This window comes from Arachis hypogaea, chromosome 14 (assembly GCF_003086295.3).
Source record: "Arachis hypogaea cultivar Tifrunner chromosome 14, arahy.Tifrunner.gnm2.J5K5, whole genome shotgun sequence".
Classification (NCBI taxonomy): Eukaryota; Viridiplantae; Streptophyta; class Magnoliopsida; order Fabales; family Fabaceae; genus Arachis; species Arachis hypogaea.
In genome coordinates this window covers 2,783,499-2,800,753 of record NC_092049.1, presented here as the reverse complement: position 1 = coordinate 2,800,753, position 17,255 = coordinate 2,783,499, and the positions used below count along the sequence as shown (strand labels likewise).

At 27.2% G+C, this 17,255-nt stretch overlaps 1 protein-coding gene and 1 pseudogene across 1 annotated transcript; one reads left to right on the top strand and one right to left on the bottom strand.

Moving 5' to 3' along the window:
* Positions 1-3,479: 3,479 nt before the first annotated feature.
* On the top strand, positions 3,480-4,409 carry LOC112740963 (probable mitochondrial adenine nucleotide transporter BTL1; annotated as a pseudogene).
* Positions 4,410-12,428: 8,019 nt separating this feature from the next.
* LOC112740964 (cysteine proteinase inhibitor A) lies at positions 12,429-14,483 on the bottom strand. The gene is made up of 2 exons (XM_025789721.2): positions 14,394-14,483; positions 12,429-12,653 (listed from the first exon to the last, which is right to left on the bottom strand). Exons 1-2 carry the CDS (start codon positions 14,481-14,483, stop codon positions 12,429-12,431), a joined length of 315 nt encoding a protein of 104 aa, XP_025645506.1.
* Between the last annotated feature and the right edge of the window lie 2,772 nt (positions 14,484-17,255).

Genomic DNA, 17,255 nt, shown 5'->3' with positions numbered 1-17,255 from the left:
CTCAGACTGAACTTACATTCCATATATTCCGTCTTGCACTTCTAAAGCTTCTCTCCATAAGTCCAACTTCTTATTTAGATCTTCCCTTGATTTTTCCATAAGCACGATATCATCGGCAAAAAGTATGCACCATGGCACAGGCTCTTGGATGTGCTCTGTGAGTACTTCCAAGACTAATGTGAAAAGATATGGGCTTAAGGATAATCCCTGGTGTAATTCTATACCAATAGAAAATTCCTCTATCACACTACCTTGAGTTTTCACACTAGTTGTGGCCCTATCATACATGTCTTTAATTGCACGAATATATGCGATCCTTACTCTCCTCTTTTCTAAAACCTTCCATAAGACCTCCCTTGGCACCCTATCGTACGCTTTTTCCAAATCAATAAACACCATATGTAGATCCCTTTTATTATTACGATACCTCTCCATCATCCTTCTTAACAGGTATATCGCTTCAGTGGTGGATCTGCCTGGCATAAATCCAAATTGGTTCTCTGTTACTTGTGTCTCTTTTCTCAACCTCCGTTCTATCACCATTTCCCATAACTTCATGATATGACTCATGAGTTTGATCCTTCTATAGTTTTCGCAACTTTGTATATAGGTACCAAGGTGCTTTTTCTCCACTCATCAGGCATCTTGTTTGACCTTAAAATCTCATTAAAAAACTTGGTTAACTAGTTGATGCCTTTCCCTCCAAGACCCTTCCAAACCTCAATTGGGATATTATCAAGTCCTACTGCCCTGCCATTTTTCATCTGCTTTAGAGCCTCTTTTACCTCGAAGTCTCGAATCCTTCGATAGTAGTCAAAATTTTGATCTTCTTCCCTTATGCATAACCGACTAAGGCTCGGAAGAGTCTTATGTCCTTCATTAAATAACTCGTAGAAGTAGCTCTTCCACCTTTCATTAATCTTCTCCTCTTGAGCCAGCACCTCTCCATCCTTATCCTTTATGCACTTAACCTGATCCAAATCTCTCGTTCTTCTTTCACGGCTCTTTGCGATTCTATATATACCTTTTTCTCCTTCTTTCGTGCCCAAAGACTGATAGAGACCCTCATATGTTCTTGTTCGTGCTTCACTTACAACCACTTTTGTCTCTTTTTTAGCCGCCTTATATTTTTCCCAATTATCTGCATTGCGGTATAAAGACCACTCTTTAAAGCACTCCCTTTTTATCTTTATCTTTTCTTGTACACTTGCATTCTACCAGCAAGACTCCTTGTCTCTTGGTTCTATTCCTTTAGATTCACCAAAGCTTTCTTTTGTTGTTCTTCTAATAACTTCTGCCATCTCCCTCCACATCTCTTCCGTGCTTCCTTTCCCATCCCACTTTGCCTCTTCTCCTACTCGTCTTAGGAAGCTTCTTTGTTTGTCACCTTTTATCCGCCACCACCTCGTCCTTGGATTTTTCGTATGATGTCTTTTCCTCAACTTTTGCTCAACGCGAAAATCCATGACGAGCACCCTATGTTGTGTTGTCAAACTCTCCCCCGAGATAATTTTACAATTAATACAAAATTTCTGGTCGATTCTCCTCAACAAGAAGAAGTCGATTTGAGAGCTTGTCATGCCACTCTTATAAGTTATAAGATGTTCGTCTCTCTTTTTAAAATATGTATTTGCGATGAGAAGGTCAAAGGTTGAGGAAAAGTCCAAAATAGTTTTACCCTCGGCATTGATCACTCCGAAACTATGGCCTCCGTGAATACTTTCATACCCAGTCACTTCTCTTCCAACATGGCCATTTAAATCTCCTCCTAAAAAAATCTTATCTGACGAAGGTATGCTTTGGACCAAACTCTCTAGATCCTCCCAAAACCTTATCTTGTGTTGTTCGTCTGAACCCACTTGCGATGCATAGGCGCTAATCACATGAAAAACACCTCCCTCCACCACAAGTTTGATAGAGATGATCCGATCTCTCACCCTCTTGACATCCACTACGTTCTTCTTCCACTGCTTATCCACAATAATACCAACCCCATTCCTATTCTTCACCTTTTCTGTATACCAAAGTTTGAAACCCCATTTTGTTTCTTGTAGGCACATAATGTTAATCTTCCTCCTTGTCATGGTGTCCACCACCTCCATGGACTTTCCTGTTAGAGTGTCTATGTTTCATGTCCCAAATCTCAACCTTCTGTCGCTCCGACCTTTACCTTTTACTTTGTGAACTAGCTTATTTACCCTCGTCTGTTCACGAAAATGCGGGAACCCTTGCTCATTTAACACTACATCCGGGCACCGATGTAGCGGCTCTTACTCATTTGACACCGTACTCGAGCCATACAACGCGTTGCTTTCGGGCAAAGACCTAGCTTTAGTGCAATAATGTCTTTGATTCATGTCATGGGGGTTCGACTATGTTTTTATGTTGGTTGTCGAAGACCTAACACAACCCTCCTTCTTTATTCGGGTTTGGGACCGGCCATGTACCGCAAGTGTAACATAGGCGGAGTTTAAATTTTTAATAATAAAAATAACAAAAAAAAGAGGTATAAAAAGGTATAAAATTTTTAATAATAAAAATAAAATTTTAGAAAAATAAAAAATTATTGTTTAGAAGTTATAGTTTATATATTTTTTTAAAATAAAAAAAAAGATGAATAAAAAAAAGATGATGATGAAAAGAAGAAGAAGAAGAAGATGAGAAGAAAGAGGAAGAGTTTTGAATTATGCAAAATTTATCAGAACAAAAATACAATAACAAGTACATATAAATTTCTTAGTTTTTAGACTAAATTACTTAATGATTGCGATATGCAAACTCAGTTCGAAAACAAGCACACAAACAAGACTGAATTATGAACAAAAATACATTCAAATTAATCTTGGATCAAACGACGTCATTAATATGACAAAAATTCAACGATAATGATAATAATAATGACGATAACGATAAAGAAAATGACGATGACGATATAATAATGATAATTGTTACCTAGATTATTATTTTTTAGTTTAATGTTAATGGTAATTAATTATAATTAGAGTACATAATGAGTACATAACATTAATTACAAAACTTTTTTTAGTTTTTTATTTTTCATCCATTTAAAAATTTTTAAAATGAAAAGAACCAATTTTTTTAGTCATGCAAACCCTAGCAGCAATATGATTTGTATGGTTAACTAAAATTAAAGCTGAACTGATATAATTTGAAGATATGATCGGAGGAAATAAGAAACAGGGAAGTTTCTCAAATAGAACATCTAGAAGATGCCAAAGGAAAGCACTATCCTAACCAACTGGTTTCAGGCCTTGGCCTAGGCCTAAAGGCGCCATCCATAGCCTTGAGCTTTTAATTTAACTAGTGATAGGCCGAATTCAAGGCAATCCTACCCTAGCTAGCTACCAACCATCCATTCCACCGCCGCCAACTATAAAACAAAAAGCATAAATATTTGCACAGAGACAGAAATCTTGTCAAAACTCTACAATAAAGATATCTATTATCTAAGATCTAAGATGTCAACAAAACTCCCCTCTCTCTCTCTCTCACTTTCACCTTCACTCTCATTCTCAGGAATAGCAGAAGAAGGTGAAGAAGCAGGGTGTCTTCGGAGACATGTCTTGATCATTATGAAATCCGACAAAGACTCCGCCTTTCAACTACCTAAACTTGCACACGCCTTCCGAGAATTTCTGGTGATGACTAGGGAGGTTGGCGAGTTTGTTAGCGGGGCGCTCGCAGCAGCCATGACTAAAGCCGTACTTGCCCCTCTTGAGACCATCAGAACAAGAATGTTGATTGGTGTTGCTCCAAAAATATCGCTGGTAGCTTTGTTCAGGTTATAGAAGAGTAGCGTTGGCAAAGATTGTGGGCTGGAAACACCATCAATATGTTTCGTATAATTCCTACACAGGCTATTGAGCTTGGCACTTTGAGTGTATAAAACGGGCAATGACATCTCTCCAAGACAGACGGAAACAGGAAGAATACCCTAGGTTGCAGATAGGTTCCATCATGAACTTATCTTTGTCCTGAGTTTCACCTGTTGTTGTGGTCGGGACAGCTATAGGATTGCCAACACACTCTGTTGTCACCCTCTTGAGATTCTTAAGGATCAGTTGACTGTAAGTGTTGAAGTCTATCCTAATTTGAGCATTGAGTAAAAATATTTACCCTGAAGTCTGCCATGTTATTACTTCATGTATGATACAATAAAGAAGTCATACCGCCAAACTAAAAATAAAAAGTCTGTAATGGTGGGAGCTTTGAAAGGTAAGTGTCCGCCAAATATAGCAGCTGCACTTTCAGAATTGATTCAAGAAGAAGGCTTGAAGGGATTCAAAATAAAAGATTTTGGTCATCTCAAGTACTTCTCAAACATGGAAGTAGCACATTCTAACTTTAGAATTCACATTTACTTGCAAGTCTCTCTTCACTCCATTTGATTATAGTTAGAAACTTTTGAAGTAGTTAAATATTATTTTAACGGACAATACTACTTACAGACAGTTCATCAGTTGACTTTTTTTTACTTTACAAACACTAAATTTAATATCTCTTATCTAGATTATTTTTTTAGTTTAACATTGATAGTAATTAATTATAGTAAGAGTACATAAGGAGTACATAAGACTAACCACAAAATACTTTTTTAGTTTTTTGTTTTTCATTCATTTAAAATTTAGGTAATAATAACGATAATGATGATGATGGAGAAGGAAGAGAAAAACGAATGAAAAGAAGAAATCAAATGATAAAAGGAAGAGGAGGAGGATGAGAATGTAGTGATGGTAGTAGTGACGACCATAATGAAAGAAAAATAAGAGAAGAAAGAAGAAGAAGAAGAAAAAATAGAAAAGAAATAGAAAAGAAGAAGAGGCCTAACAGCTATAACAACTTTTTTTTTATCCAAGACAGTAGAAATTTATTGCATTGAGTCCAATTGGGATAACTTACACCGGGTACAGAAAAGGAAAAGATCCAACTAAAGAAACATATTTCTCGGACAGAGTTGCACACAAGAAAGGGGAAAGTTTCATCTTGTACGCTCTCTCTCTCTCTCACTGCTCTTCGTGCTTCTTCCAAGCTCAACAATGGAGATTTGCGCTTCTGTTCAAATATCCACTCGTTTCTTGCTTTCCACAGTTGCCAGCACAAATTCGCAACTAATTCTCTCCTTCCTTCTGATTGATTTGCTTGACCCATTTTGTTCTGAATTGCTAACCACCATTTCCATGCTTCTTCTTCGCAGGGTAGCACAGTAATTCCAGAAGTCTACCAAGCTTCCACTGAATCCGCACACGTCCAGATGCAGTGAACCACTGTTTTCTCTGTCAAGTTGCATCTGGGGCAAAGTGGGTTAACACTAGGAATTCGTTCGTGAAGTTTTTGTTTAACAGGTATGCCTTCATGCAGTATCTTCCAAATAAAGTTCTTTATTTTTGGTTGGCACTTCAATTTCCAGATATTTGACCACATCTGTTTATGTCGGAAGCGTTCAGGGAGGTATTCAACTGGTGGGTGGTTAAATTGGAATGCCGTCTGGTAGCCGGTTGCAACTGAGTAACTGCCAGACTTCTCCTTCATCCAGGTAACTTTATCTTCTCCATCATTAATGGTAGTGTTGATGATAGCGTCTGATACTTCTGCACTGAAAAATTCTGCTATTTTATTGTGGTTCTACTGTTTATTCGGGAGAATTAAGTCTAATACCCTTAGAGGGAGGTCTGTTGAGTTAGGGTTCGAGATAGGGGTTATTGCTGTAAACTTGGAGACCCAAGAATCTTCTCGTATTCTGACAGAAGTTCCCCTTCCGATTTTCCATAGAATGTCTTTTTCCAGTACTTTTCTTCCTTCTAAAACACTTTGCCAGCCCCAGGAGGGACTATTCCTAACCTCAGCTCTGAGAAAATCTGTAAACCTAAAATACTTGCTTCTATACACCTTATATATCAGTGAATTTGGTCGAGTTAAGAGTCGCCATCCTTGCTTGGCTAACATCGCAAGATTAAAAGCTTTCAAGTCCTTGAAATTGAGACCCCCTTGGATCCTTGGCCTACAAGTAGTCTTCCAGCCCACCCATTGCAATCTTTTCTCATCTCTCTTTTGTCCCCACCAGAATTGAAGCATGGCTCGTTGCAGTTCATTGAGAAGTGTCTCAGGGAGCTTAAAACAACTAAGCGTATATAACGGAACAGCTGTAGCCACCGCTTTAATCAAAACCTCCCTTCCACTTGGTGACAATAGTGACCTCTTCCAATGCTGTAGTTTCTGATTAACCTTGTCTTTAATGTAATGAAAAGTCGCTCTTTTTGATCTCTGGACGATTGCTGGTAAACCCAGGTATTTGTTTTGATTACCAACATGAGGGACTTGAAGGATAGCAGCTAGTTGATCTCGGATAGGAAGAGGAGTATTTTTACTGAAAAAAATCGATGACTTATCCATATTGATCACTTGGCCGCTAATTTCCTCGTAGTTCCGTAGGGTACGCAGTATTCCTTAACAGTCAGCAACGGTCGCACGGCTGAATAGTATTGAGTCGTCAGCAAAAAATAGGTGGTTGATCTTAGGACATCTGTGATTTAACCTCAAACCAGAAAACTCTAGCCTCTATTCTTCTCTGTGGAACAGATAGGAGAGACCCTCTGCACAAAATATTTTAATTTGCTTGGATATAAAACTTTATTCCTTAACAAAATCTTATTTTAAAAAACTCGTCTAAATAAGTTCAAAACCCAAGTAAAGATGATAGAATAGGTGTCAATATAATTTGCGAAGAATTAATTATTCAATTGTATTAAAATATCTTTCTTTATATAAAAATAAAATAGAAGAGTATTAGGAAGCCAGTAGATTTTGTAATTTATAACCATCAATTAGTTATTATTAGTGTTTTTAATAGTGTGAGATTATATCTAATGGTGTGATTCACCTTTCTTTTGAGAGCTAAATACTGATCAAATTTTAATAAAAATGTTGGTCTCTAAATTTTTTCAATAAAATAAAATAAATAAAATCGCAACAAATGAACAAATATTCAATTCATATTTATTTAGATTTTAACGTTGATTTACAACACTATACATTTCTAGTAAACTTCAATTTACACTACATTCCACGTTATTTTGAATTACACCATACTAAATTACATATTTGCAGGGATAATGAATAGTTACGTTGAACACACATATTAATGTATGTAATTATAATAATATACACATTTTTATTGCTTCATATCTCTTCAATAATCCTGCCCTGTTTTTGAGTAACGTAAAAACCTACAACACACTACACAGGAATTAGGAAAACAATCATGAATTCACGAATATTAGCAACTTTGAAATATGACGTTTAAATTGATTTTTTTTTTCTGTAATGGTCTCTTTGATAATCTCTATGAATAAAAAATAATTAAAAAATTTTCACTCTTCTTTTTTAAAAAATGTTAAAATGGCAATTCTTTCCTTTTCTATTTATAAAATGTACATTTCTCCTTTATAACTGTTAGAAAGCCCCTTCTTTAATCCATTTTAATTTTTTTGTGTTAACTAATTTAATTTTATTCATTTTTAAAAAATAAATAAATTATTTTTTACAAAAATATTTTTAGCAAAAATTTTATTTTTTGTCATTAAATTTTGCTTATCAAAATATCTTTTAATAAATTATTTTTTATTGATTAAATTGTATTTTTATCAAAATATTTTTTAAAAAATTTAATAATTAAATTATTTTTTTAAGATACCTTTCAATAATTTTTTAATTATTAAATTATGATTTTATCAAAACTTTTGTTAACAATTATAGTTATATTTTACTATTAATTTTTCGATATCAATATATATTATTTTAACATTAAATAAAAAAAATCTTGGTAATATTATTTTTTGATATCAATATGTATTAATTGTTATACATATTAATAGTGGTAAGATTTTTTTTATTTAAGGTTAAAATAATATATATTGATATTGGAAAATTAATAGTAAAATATAAAAATAATTGTTAATAAAAATTTTGGTAAAATTACAATTTAATAATTAAAAAATTATTGAAGGATATCTTAGAAAAAATAATTTAATTATTAAATTATTTTTTAAAAATATTTTGGTAAAAATACAATTTAATCAATAAAAAAAAATTTATTAAAGGGTATTTTGATAAGCAAAATTTAATAATAAAAAATAAAATTTTTGTTAAAGGGTAATTTTGTAAAAAATAATTTTTTTTCTTAAAAAATAGATAAAGTTAACATTAGTTAACACAAAAATTTTAAAATTGATTAAAGAAAGGGTTTTTTAAAAGTTATAAGGGAGAAAAATGTATATTTTATAAATAGAGGGGAAGAGAGTGTCATTTTAGCATCTCTTATGGGAGGAGAGTGGAATTTTTTCAAAATAATTTTATCTTTAAATTAAATCTTACATTTGGAATCTATTCTATTATATAAAAATTGGATGTCTGCACTTAATGATGGAGCTGACGTGGCATGTTCTGGAGAGTGTTTCCCGATTTAATTATTTTAACTCATTCAATACAATTTATTACCATGACTTAATTATATCAGCTAATTGATTTGATTAGATATTTAAATATTAATATAATTTATTATAATATATATTACTTAATTAATTTTACTACATTAATTGTAATTTGTTATATTAGTTAATTAATTTATTCATTTATAAAGTCTGAAATAAAATAAATAATTTATTGTTTATTCTAATTGAATTCATTAAATTTAATTATACATTATATACGAATTAATAATAATTTGTAAATCACTTTATATTATATATGTATTAACAAAATATTATATATGTCTTAATGTGTTAATTAAATATTATATACGCACAGAAAAATAAATACAAAGATGATTTATATAATATTAATAATATTATATTAGCACGGTAATTTTTTTTTATTTTGATATCATATAGTATTGATAATGATAATATTATTATATAGTATTATATAAACTTTCTAATATTAATTAGTATAGAAAATGGGAAAATTATTTCTTAATTATGGCAATCATTCTTAGTGGAATAGTGTCTCTTATATAGTATTGATAATCGTTGCTTAATTTAAAGTAATTGTATGTTGGTATCTTAAATTTATTTTTAATAATGACCTAAATAGATAAATCTAATTGAATTGAATGATTATATAAAATATTTTATATTATTAATATACTAAAATTAAATTCATTTTTCGGTACAGAATTTTATAGGTAAATTTTATACAAAATTAAGTTTTTTTAAATTTTTTTTTATTTAATTTTAAGTAGCGTCATATTTACAATTACCGCTTGATATTTTATAAAATATGAAAATCAATTTTTTTTATAATTTAAATATCAATGTTTGAATAGAAGAACTTAACAGACTCAGAGAGAGAGAGAGAAAGAGAGAGAGAATTAGTAATGGGGACAAAAATATAATAAAATTTAGGTATAGATATTTTTTTTGCTTCCCACGATATTCAACAAGTTAAGGACTAATCCGTCATGAATTTGAATTCCATTTAAGAATCTACAATTGGCCGGCAACGAGTTGCTATACATATGAGACAGAATTCAAACCCTCAATACTTATTTAAGCGGACGACTAAGTTGATCACTTGATCAATCTAAATTGGTTTAGATATATTCAAAATTTAAAATTAGAACTATCTAATACATATTGATAAGAACTAGAAATATACACACAATCATTATTATAATATTTAAAATAATAAAAATATAATTTTATGCACATAGTATAATATTTAAAATAACAAAAAAATATTTATAAAGACCTTTTTTTATTTTTAACATGATTAAATATTATTTTTTATATATATATTTTTAAACAATTATTTTACTTAATTATCAAATCTACTTATTATAATTTTTATATTATAAATATATTTTTTTATCTTAAATAATTTTTAAAAAATCACTAATAATTTAAGTTGTATTTAATTAAAAAACTAAGTTTTAATTTAATTATTAATTAATTAACTAATATAATATAATTAATTATCACTAATTTTTGAGTGTATTTATTTATTTTTCATACTAAATCAAATTTAACAATATAATTATTATTATGTATTAAGTTTAACAAAATATTTTTTAACATAAAATACAAAAAAACTATTTATATTTTATTTTGAGACAAATATAATATAATAAGTGGTATATACGTATATAAGTATTGATTTTTTTTAAAAAAAAATTGTGGGGGCAAATGCCCCTCTATATTAAACGTGGATCCGTCTCTGGCTGTGAAGGAAGATGGGAGTTGTGAATAGGTAAGCGGTGATGGATTCAGCAACAACATGACAGGAGCTATGCAGTTTTTTTGTGAAGAAGTCGAGAAGAAGAAAATTTTAGGTGAGGATGATTGAGTTTATCTTGCATGTAGAGTATAGACTGAAGCTATGAATCATGTGTGATGTGAGGCAAATCCTAATTCCTAAAAAGTGTTTATATGTATATATTCGGGGCGAGTACACCCTAAACCCGACGATACCTGTCTTGAGCAAAATCTGCCCTGACTCGGATCAAGTTATTACCCTTTTCATTCGGGTATGGACGGGTCGGGTACCTGCGTATTCGAAAACTCCTGCCAAGTCTAACCACGTATTGATACTTCTTTTATTAAGGGTTTATCGCTAGCCAATGGATTGCTATATACACAAAACGAGATTCTAACTCCTAATAGTTGTTTAAGCGGCCGAGTGAGATGATCACTTAACAAACTCAAATTAATTAAGATAAATACTAATTATTTTTAATATTTTAATATTAAAAATTTTGAGAATTTAATTTTAATTATAACTTTATAAAATATTTATAATAATAATTACTATATATATTATTTAATTTTTTAATAAAATATTTAATATAATTTTATGTATTATCCCGTACAAGGTACGGGAACATACACTAGTAATATATAAAAATTAAAAATTAATTTTTTTAAATCTATAGGATTAACAATATAATCAAGATCAAATCTCTTATTATTTTAGAAGATTTGATTATAATTGAAATGATTTAATGTGTTTGTAAAATATTTTTTTTTAGTTATTAATATAAAAGATTAAATGATAAATATATAAATGATAAAGATTTAAAATCAAATCGTTAATTCACTGTATTAATTTTTAAATCAAATAAATTTTTATTTTACATAATTGTTTCAAAATACAATAATTTATTTTCGTTTAATTTTTTATATAAAAAAATATTAATATTTTTGTTAAAAATGGCATTATTTGGTATAATTACGTATGAATGGATTTTATAAGTGGAGAGTCAACATATACCTTACGTGTTTGACATATTTTTTACATTTTCACCTTACTATAAAACACTTCAAATATCAATATTTAACCAAAATACAATTTTCATCTCCATATTAAAAATAATTTCTGACATTTTCAATATGAATCATAAACAGGGATGGATCTACTTTGGGGAGCGTGGGACAAGTGCTCCCAATAAAATTTTATAGAGTTACATATAATATATGGAATAAAAATTTATTTGTCTCCACTCAATAAATAAATTTGATCCCATTATAATTTCTTTTAATCTATCTCTGTTTTCATAATATATAAAGAAAAGATCTTACTATTTTATAATAATATCATATTGATTATAAAAATAATTAAATAATAATAATAATAAAAAGATAATTAAAATTAAGTCAGTAATTTAAATTTAAGTACTAAAAACATAATTTTTTTATGCTCTCTAAAATTCTAATTCTCTTCTCTTATTGTTCTTTTTTTATTTTCTGTCTCTTAGTAAGACTCCTTAACTTCAATCTTTAATTTCTTTTGATTCAATTAAAGATTTATTTTTATTTTTTTATATTTTTAATTCATTCAATTATTTTACATTTTATTTTGTAATTATATTATTGTATATTTTTTTATTACATGGTTAAATATTATCATTAATAATTTAAATTTTGAAAGTTAATAATATTAATTAACAACAAAAAAATAGTTAAAATGAAAAATAACATCTAAATATACGAATATCTATTGATATTTCTTCTTTTGAAGTTAGTTCTAGTTTTTTTAGTAATAACGATATCAACTAAAAAAATTTAATTATAAATATTATAAAAAATCAATTTCGTAATCTTATAAGACATAAATTTTTAAATGATTATTTAGTAATATATATAAAAAATAAAATATTTAATTTATTAATAATAAAAGAATTATTCAATCTTTTTAAAATATCAAGTTTAAAAGAATAAAATTCTAAGTTATGTATTATTATTTAAATTATTATATAAGTATTTTAATTTATTAGTTAAATAATTAGAAGATTAATTATATTTTATAATAATAAAATATAATTATAAAATTATTATCATTTTATACATATTTTATCCTACTAATAAAATTTTCTGAATTCGTTGCTAATCATAAAAATGTTTTATTTGAAACACACCTTAATTAATAGGATCGCAGGCTCCAGAGCAATCAGAAGCTACAACCTCTCCAACGAGCTTGAACTCCTGCAGCTCCTTGAAGTTTAACCATGGCTTCACCCAAACCTTGGCTTCGTACACTTTCTCCTTCTCAGCATCCATGGCCTCCAAGGTAATGTAGTAGAGCTTTCCAGACACCACTTGCTCCCTTGCATTTACTACCTTGATGAACTCTAGAACTGTATTCTGCACCACAATTTACGTGCAAACAAAATGATCACCAATTTTGTTAAGAAAGATTGGATAACGATGAAAACTCAGGTAAAGTCGACTTTACGTGAAGTTGATATCTAAGAACCATTAGATGAAAATTTAGTCAAATTAGTCAAATTATCTAACAATTCTCAAGTATCAACTTTACTTAAAGTTAACTGCACCTGAGTTTCCACCTTGTATAACACAAATTTATCATTTTATTTATATTTACAATATTATATTACAGAATAATAAATCAAAGTTCGTTATTTGTAATGTTTTGTAGTTATTTTTTTAGTATTGTTGTATTTGATTATTTTATACATATAACACTAAATAAACTTACAAAACAAATATGAATATTGGTTTATTTGTTGAATGATATACTCTGGGGTAATTTTGATGTTCGTATGCTAAAGTTAAAAGTGGTTGGAGATATTTTTAACCATTCATATGCAAAATTATAAAATCAATTAAGTAATAGTGGTAATAGTTTTGTTGATAATATAATAAGTAAACCATAATAATATGTAATTTAAATATTTTTAATTAAAAATTATTATTATTATTTTAATATAGATAGTAATAGCATTTAGCTGTTACTTTATAATTAAAATATTTAATGATAGGTAGTAAATTCAATTAATTAAGAGTATTTATTAAGAAAATAATCTTTTTTAAATATAATTTTTTTTAATAATTATCACTTATTTAAAATAGATGACATGGATTAATGATAAGAGCTTTTTTTTAATGATTGTTACCTATTTAAAAGAATTGATATGGCACGATGAAAAGTAATTATATTGCATAAGTTTATTTCACAATATAATAACTTTGTATTAATTTTTATATAATAAAATAAATAAAAAAATAGATAGATAGATAGGTAGATAAATAGATAGATAGATTCTAGTTAAGTTTAATTATTTCGTTGATTCTTATAGTTTTATCGAATTTTCAATAAAGTTCTTATACTTTTTTTTTTTCCTTTTTAATTGGGTTTCTATATCATTTCAGATTTTATAACTAAGTTCCTACCATGACAAAAACATTAGAATTAACGAAATGTTCTGTTAAACTATAGAAAATATTCAGTCAAGTGTTAAATATATTTATTTTGTTTAATAAAATATTCTATTAATTTCAATATTTTTGTCACGGCATGGACTTAGTTACAAAATCTAATATAGTATAAAGACTTAATCGAAAAAAAAAATATAAAAACTTAAATTAAAAATTCAGTAAAATTATAAGGAGTAGAGAATTCTAATTATAAAACATGATACTTTAGCCGAACTTTACTTTAAAGATGTAGTATTTTATTTAACATTTTATTTGCAATTTTGGTAATGAGTAATTTTTGAAAAAAAATAATATTGACTAAATTATACCAAGTTATGCTACTAAACTATGTATCCTAATTTAATCTCTCCCTTTAAAACAAATTAAAATAATTTTATCCCATTTTTTTTTTAGAAAAAATCAAAATTCTACCAAATTAAACTCTAATAACTCAATCATTTCTTCAAAAGTTAAAAAATAAAATAAATACGAAAATAAAATGTACCAATTATGTAATTACAAGACAAAGAAGGGAAGGTCAATGACTTATAGTTCAAATGACATAATCTCCACATAATCAATTAAGAGGTTGCGGGTTCGAGTCTCCTATTTTTGATAAAAAAAAAAAAAAAAGACAAAGAAGGGAAGTAGAATAAAAAAATTGACCTCTTTCTTATTGTGCTCTTCAACAGCAAAACGACCGAGGCTCTCAGTCGTATTCTGGCTTCCTTCCACTGTGCTGATCCCTCCCAACATTTTCTTGCTCTCTTTTTTGCTTTAATTTTGTGGTGCACAACATGCAATGCTATATATATATATATATATATTTGGTCAAATTAGTTGCGCGTGGAAAATTAAAACTGTGTACGGCCTTAGTATTGGAATTTTTGGTTTATTTGTTCGCTTAGTCTTCCATTGTCTTCTGGTCTAAGTTATACTTATAGAGAATTGTTACTTTTTATATTAGAATTAGTGTACGAATTTGTAAACATCTACTCTATAATAATTGATTAGATTCACAGTTTTAATGCTTACTCTTTCTATCTTATTTCATTTTTCAAATTTGATAAATATTTTAAAATAAAAATTAAGTGTCTAGACTTTAAATATCACTATGCGTCTTAAGTATTGTTATCTACTATCCAAGAACTAGATCATGAGTTTTTGTCAAATAATAAATGTGATAGCCATGTCATGCACAACTAAATAAAAGTTGTATAATTTGACATTAATCTTTATTTTAATTTTTCTCAATTTATTATGGGTTTTAGATCTCTCGAGTATTTTATTATAGAATATAAATAAACATTTTTTTTTGTCTTTTTGTTATCCAATTGATGAAAACTAAATTTCTTGTCAAAATTAAGTCATTAATGGATAAAAATGAATTATTATAACATATATTTTCTATTCTATGTATTTATTATAAGCATATATCATAATATGTCAATATATTATGCATTTGATAATCATTTGTTGGTCATAAACTTGTACTCCCCGTCTTCCTTTTCTTTCTCTTGGAAGTACCCTTGTGCTTTCCAAATATTTACAACTTTATTTTTTAATAATATTTGTTATCTATTATCCATTAGTATATATATCTGTGTGCGATAGATGTATAAAGAATATTTATTTAATTTATATTTATTAATATTTTTAATTTTATTCTTTTTTACTAATCTATTTAATTTGAATATATTTTATTATTTTTATTAATATTTTTAATTTTATTCTTTTTTACTTATCTATTTAATTTGAATATATTTTATTATTTTTATTAATATTTTTAATTTTATTCTTTTTTACTAATCTATTTAATTTGAATATATTTTATTATTTTATGTTATATTTTTGTATAAACTATTTTTGAATAATTACTAAAATGATATAAATTTATATTGCATCTTCATATATGATTAATAAAATTCAATATGTCTCCGTCTCGAAGAGTAATTAGGACTAATTCAGTCACGTTTTTATGTTCTAATTAATTTCTATTTTTGATTATTCTTAAAGAAAAAGATTTTTCTTTTTACCAAACATACAAATCTTAGTCTTAGATTTTTGCTAGCCATTTTCTTCTTTTTGATTATATCCTAAATTTTATCATGAATTTATTGATTTTATATGAAGTATTACTTACTCCTTTCTTTTTAGTCATGGATTGAAGGTTTGTTTTTATTTTAGAAAAAGACATGGATACCATAACCGACATAATAACTTCTGTACGAAATGCTGACATGAATGAAAGAGAAACAATTATAATACCAGCTACTAATATTACTAAAAATATTGCTAAAATACTTTTACGGGAGGGTTTATTGCTGTAATTATAAATAATATGACTAAAATAAGATTATTGTAAATTAAATAATACAAATACCTATATTATAATTTTTTTAAATGGACAAATATGAAAAAATCAATTTGAAAATATCATCAATTATTTTTTAATCCTACTTATTATTCGTAGTTTATTCTATTTTAAAAATTTTCTTACGGGGTATCTATATCGGCCAAATCAATATAATAAAAATTACGTTTAATTTTTTTTTGTTGAATTTGACAAATTCAAATGAATAACATAAATTAATATGTCAAGATTAAAAAAAAATTTAATATATTTTAAAATTTTTAAAAATTTAAATATCTACCAACTAAAAAATTACGAATTTATTTATTTATTTTTTATTTTTTTTTATATTGGACTCCTCCAAACAAAAATTCTAATTTCGCTCTTTATTGACACGAGTTACTACACTAGATCATGTCAAATTCGAGAAAATATTCAGTTTAGTTTTGAAGTTATATTCGAGTCTCAATTTAATTTTTAAAATTTTAATTGTTTTAATTTAGTTTCTAAGACCATCTCCAGTAGGGAACTCATCCCAGTTCCTGTTTATGTCCCACCTGTCATAAAAAGTAACTCCACATCAGCTTTTGCGTTATAAATAATAAATAGGAACTCAAAGCATCTCTCTCTTCTCCATTAGGAGGAACTAACTTTAGTCCCTATTGTGATCCCACTTAATTAATTAATTAAAATACTTAAAATTAATATAATTAATTTTTTTTAATAATATTATTTAAATTTATAAATTTAAAAATAATTCATTATTAAAAGATATTAATATTAAATAAATTCATATATAATAATAATACACAATATATAATTCGAGATTATACTAATTTATAGTTTTGTGTTTACAACTGCTAATTTTAATAATATCATTAGCATTTTAAATTTTAAAAATAAAAATAACCAACTCAACTAAAAATTATTTTATAAGATATAAAAATTAAATTTATTTTTTAATGTAAGTAAATTTAATTAATTATAATTTAATATAATAATATAAATAATATTCAATATTAATTATAATATAAATAATTAATATAAATTATTAATTAAATAAAAACTTAATTATTTAATTTAATTAATTATTTAATTAATTATTATTTAAATAATTAATATAAATTATTAATTAAATAAAAATATAATTATTTAATATAATTTTTATTATAATT

Coding starts and splice junctions, on each gene's coding strand:
- LOC112740964 (XM_025789721.2), bottom strand. CDS start 14,483: ATGTTGGGAGGGATCAGCACAGTGGAAGGAAGCCAGAATACGACTGAG. Junction 12,654..14,393: donor AAGAGCACAATAAGAAAGAG/GTCAATTTTTTT, acceptor ATTGTGGTGCAG/AATACAGTTCTAGAGTTCAT.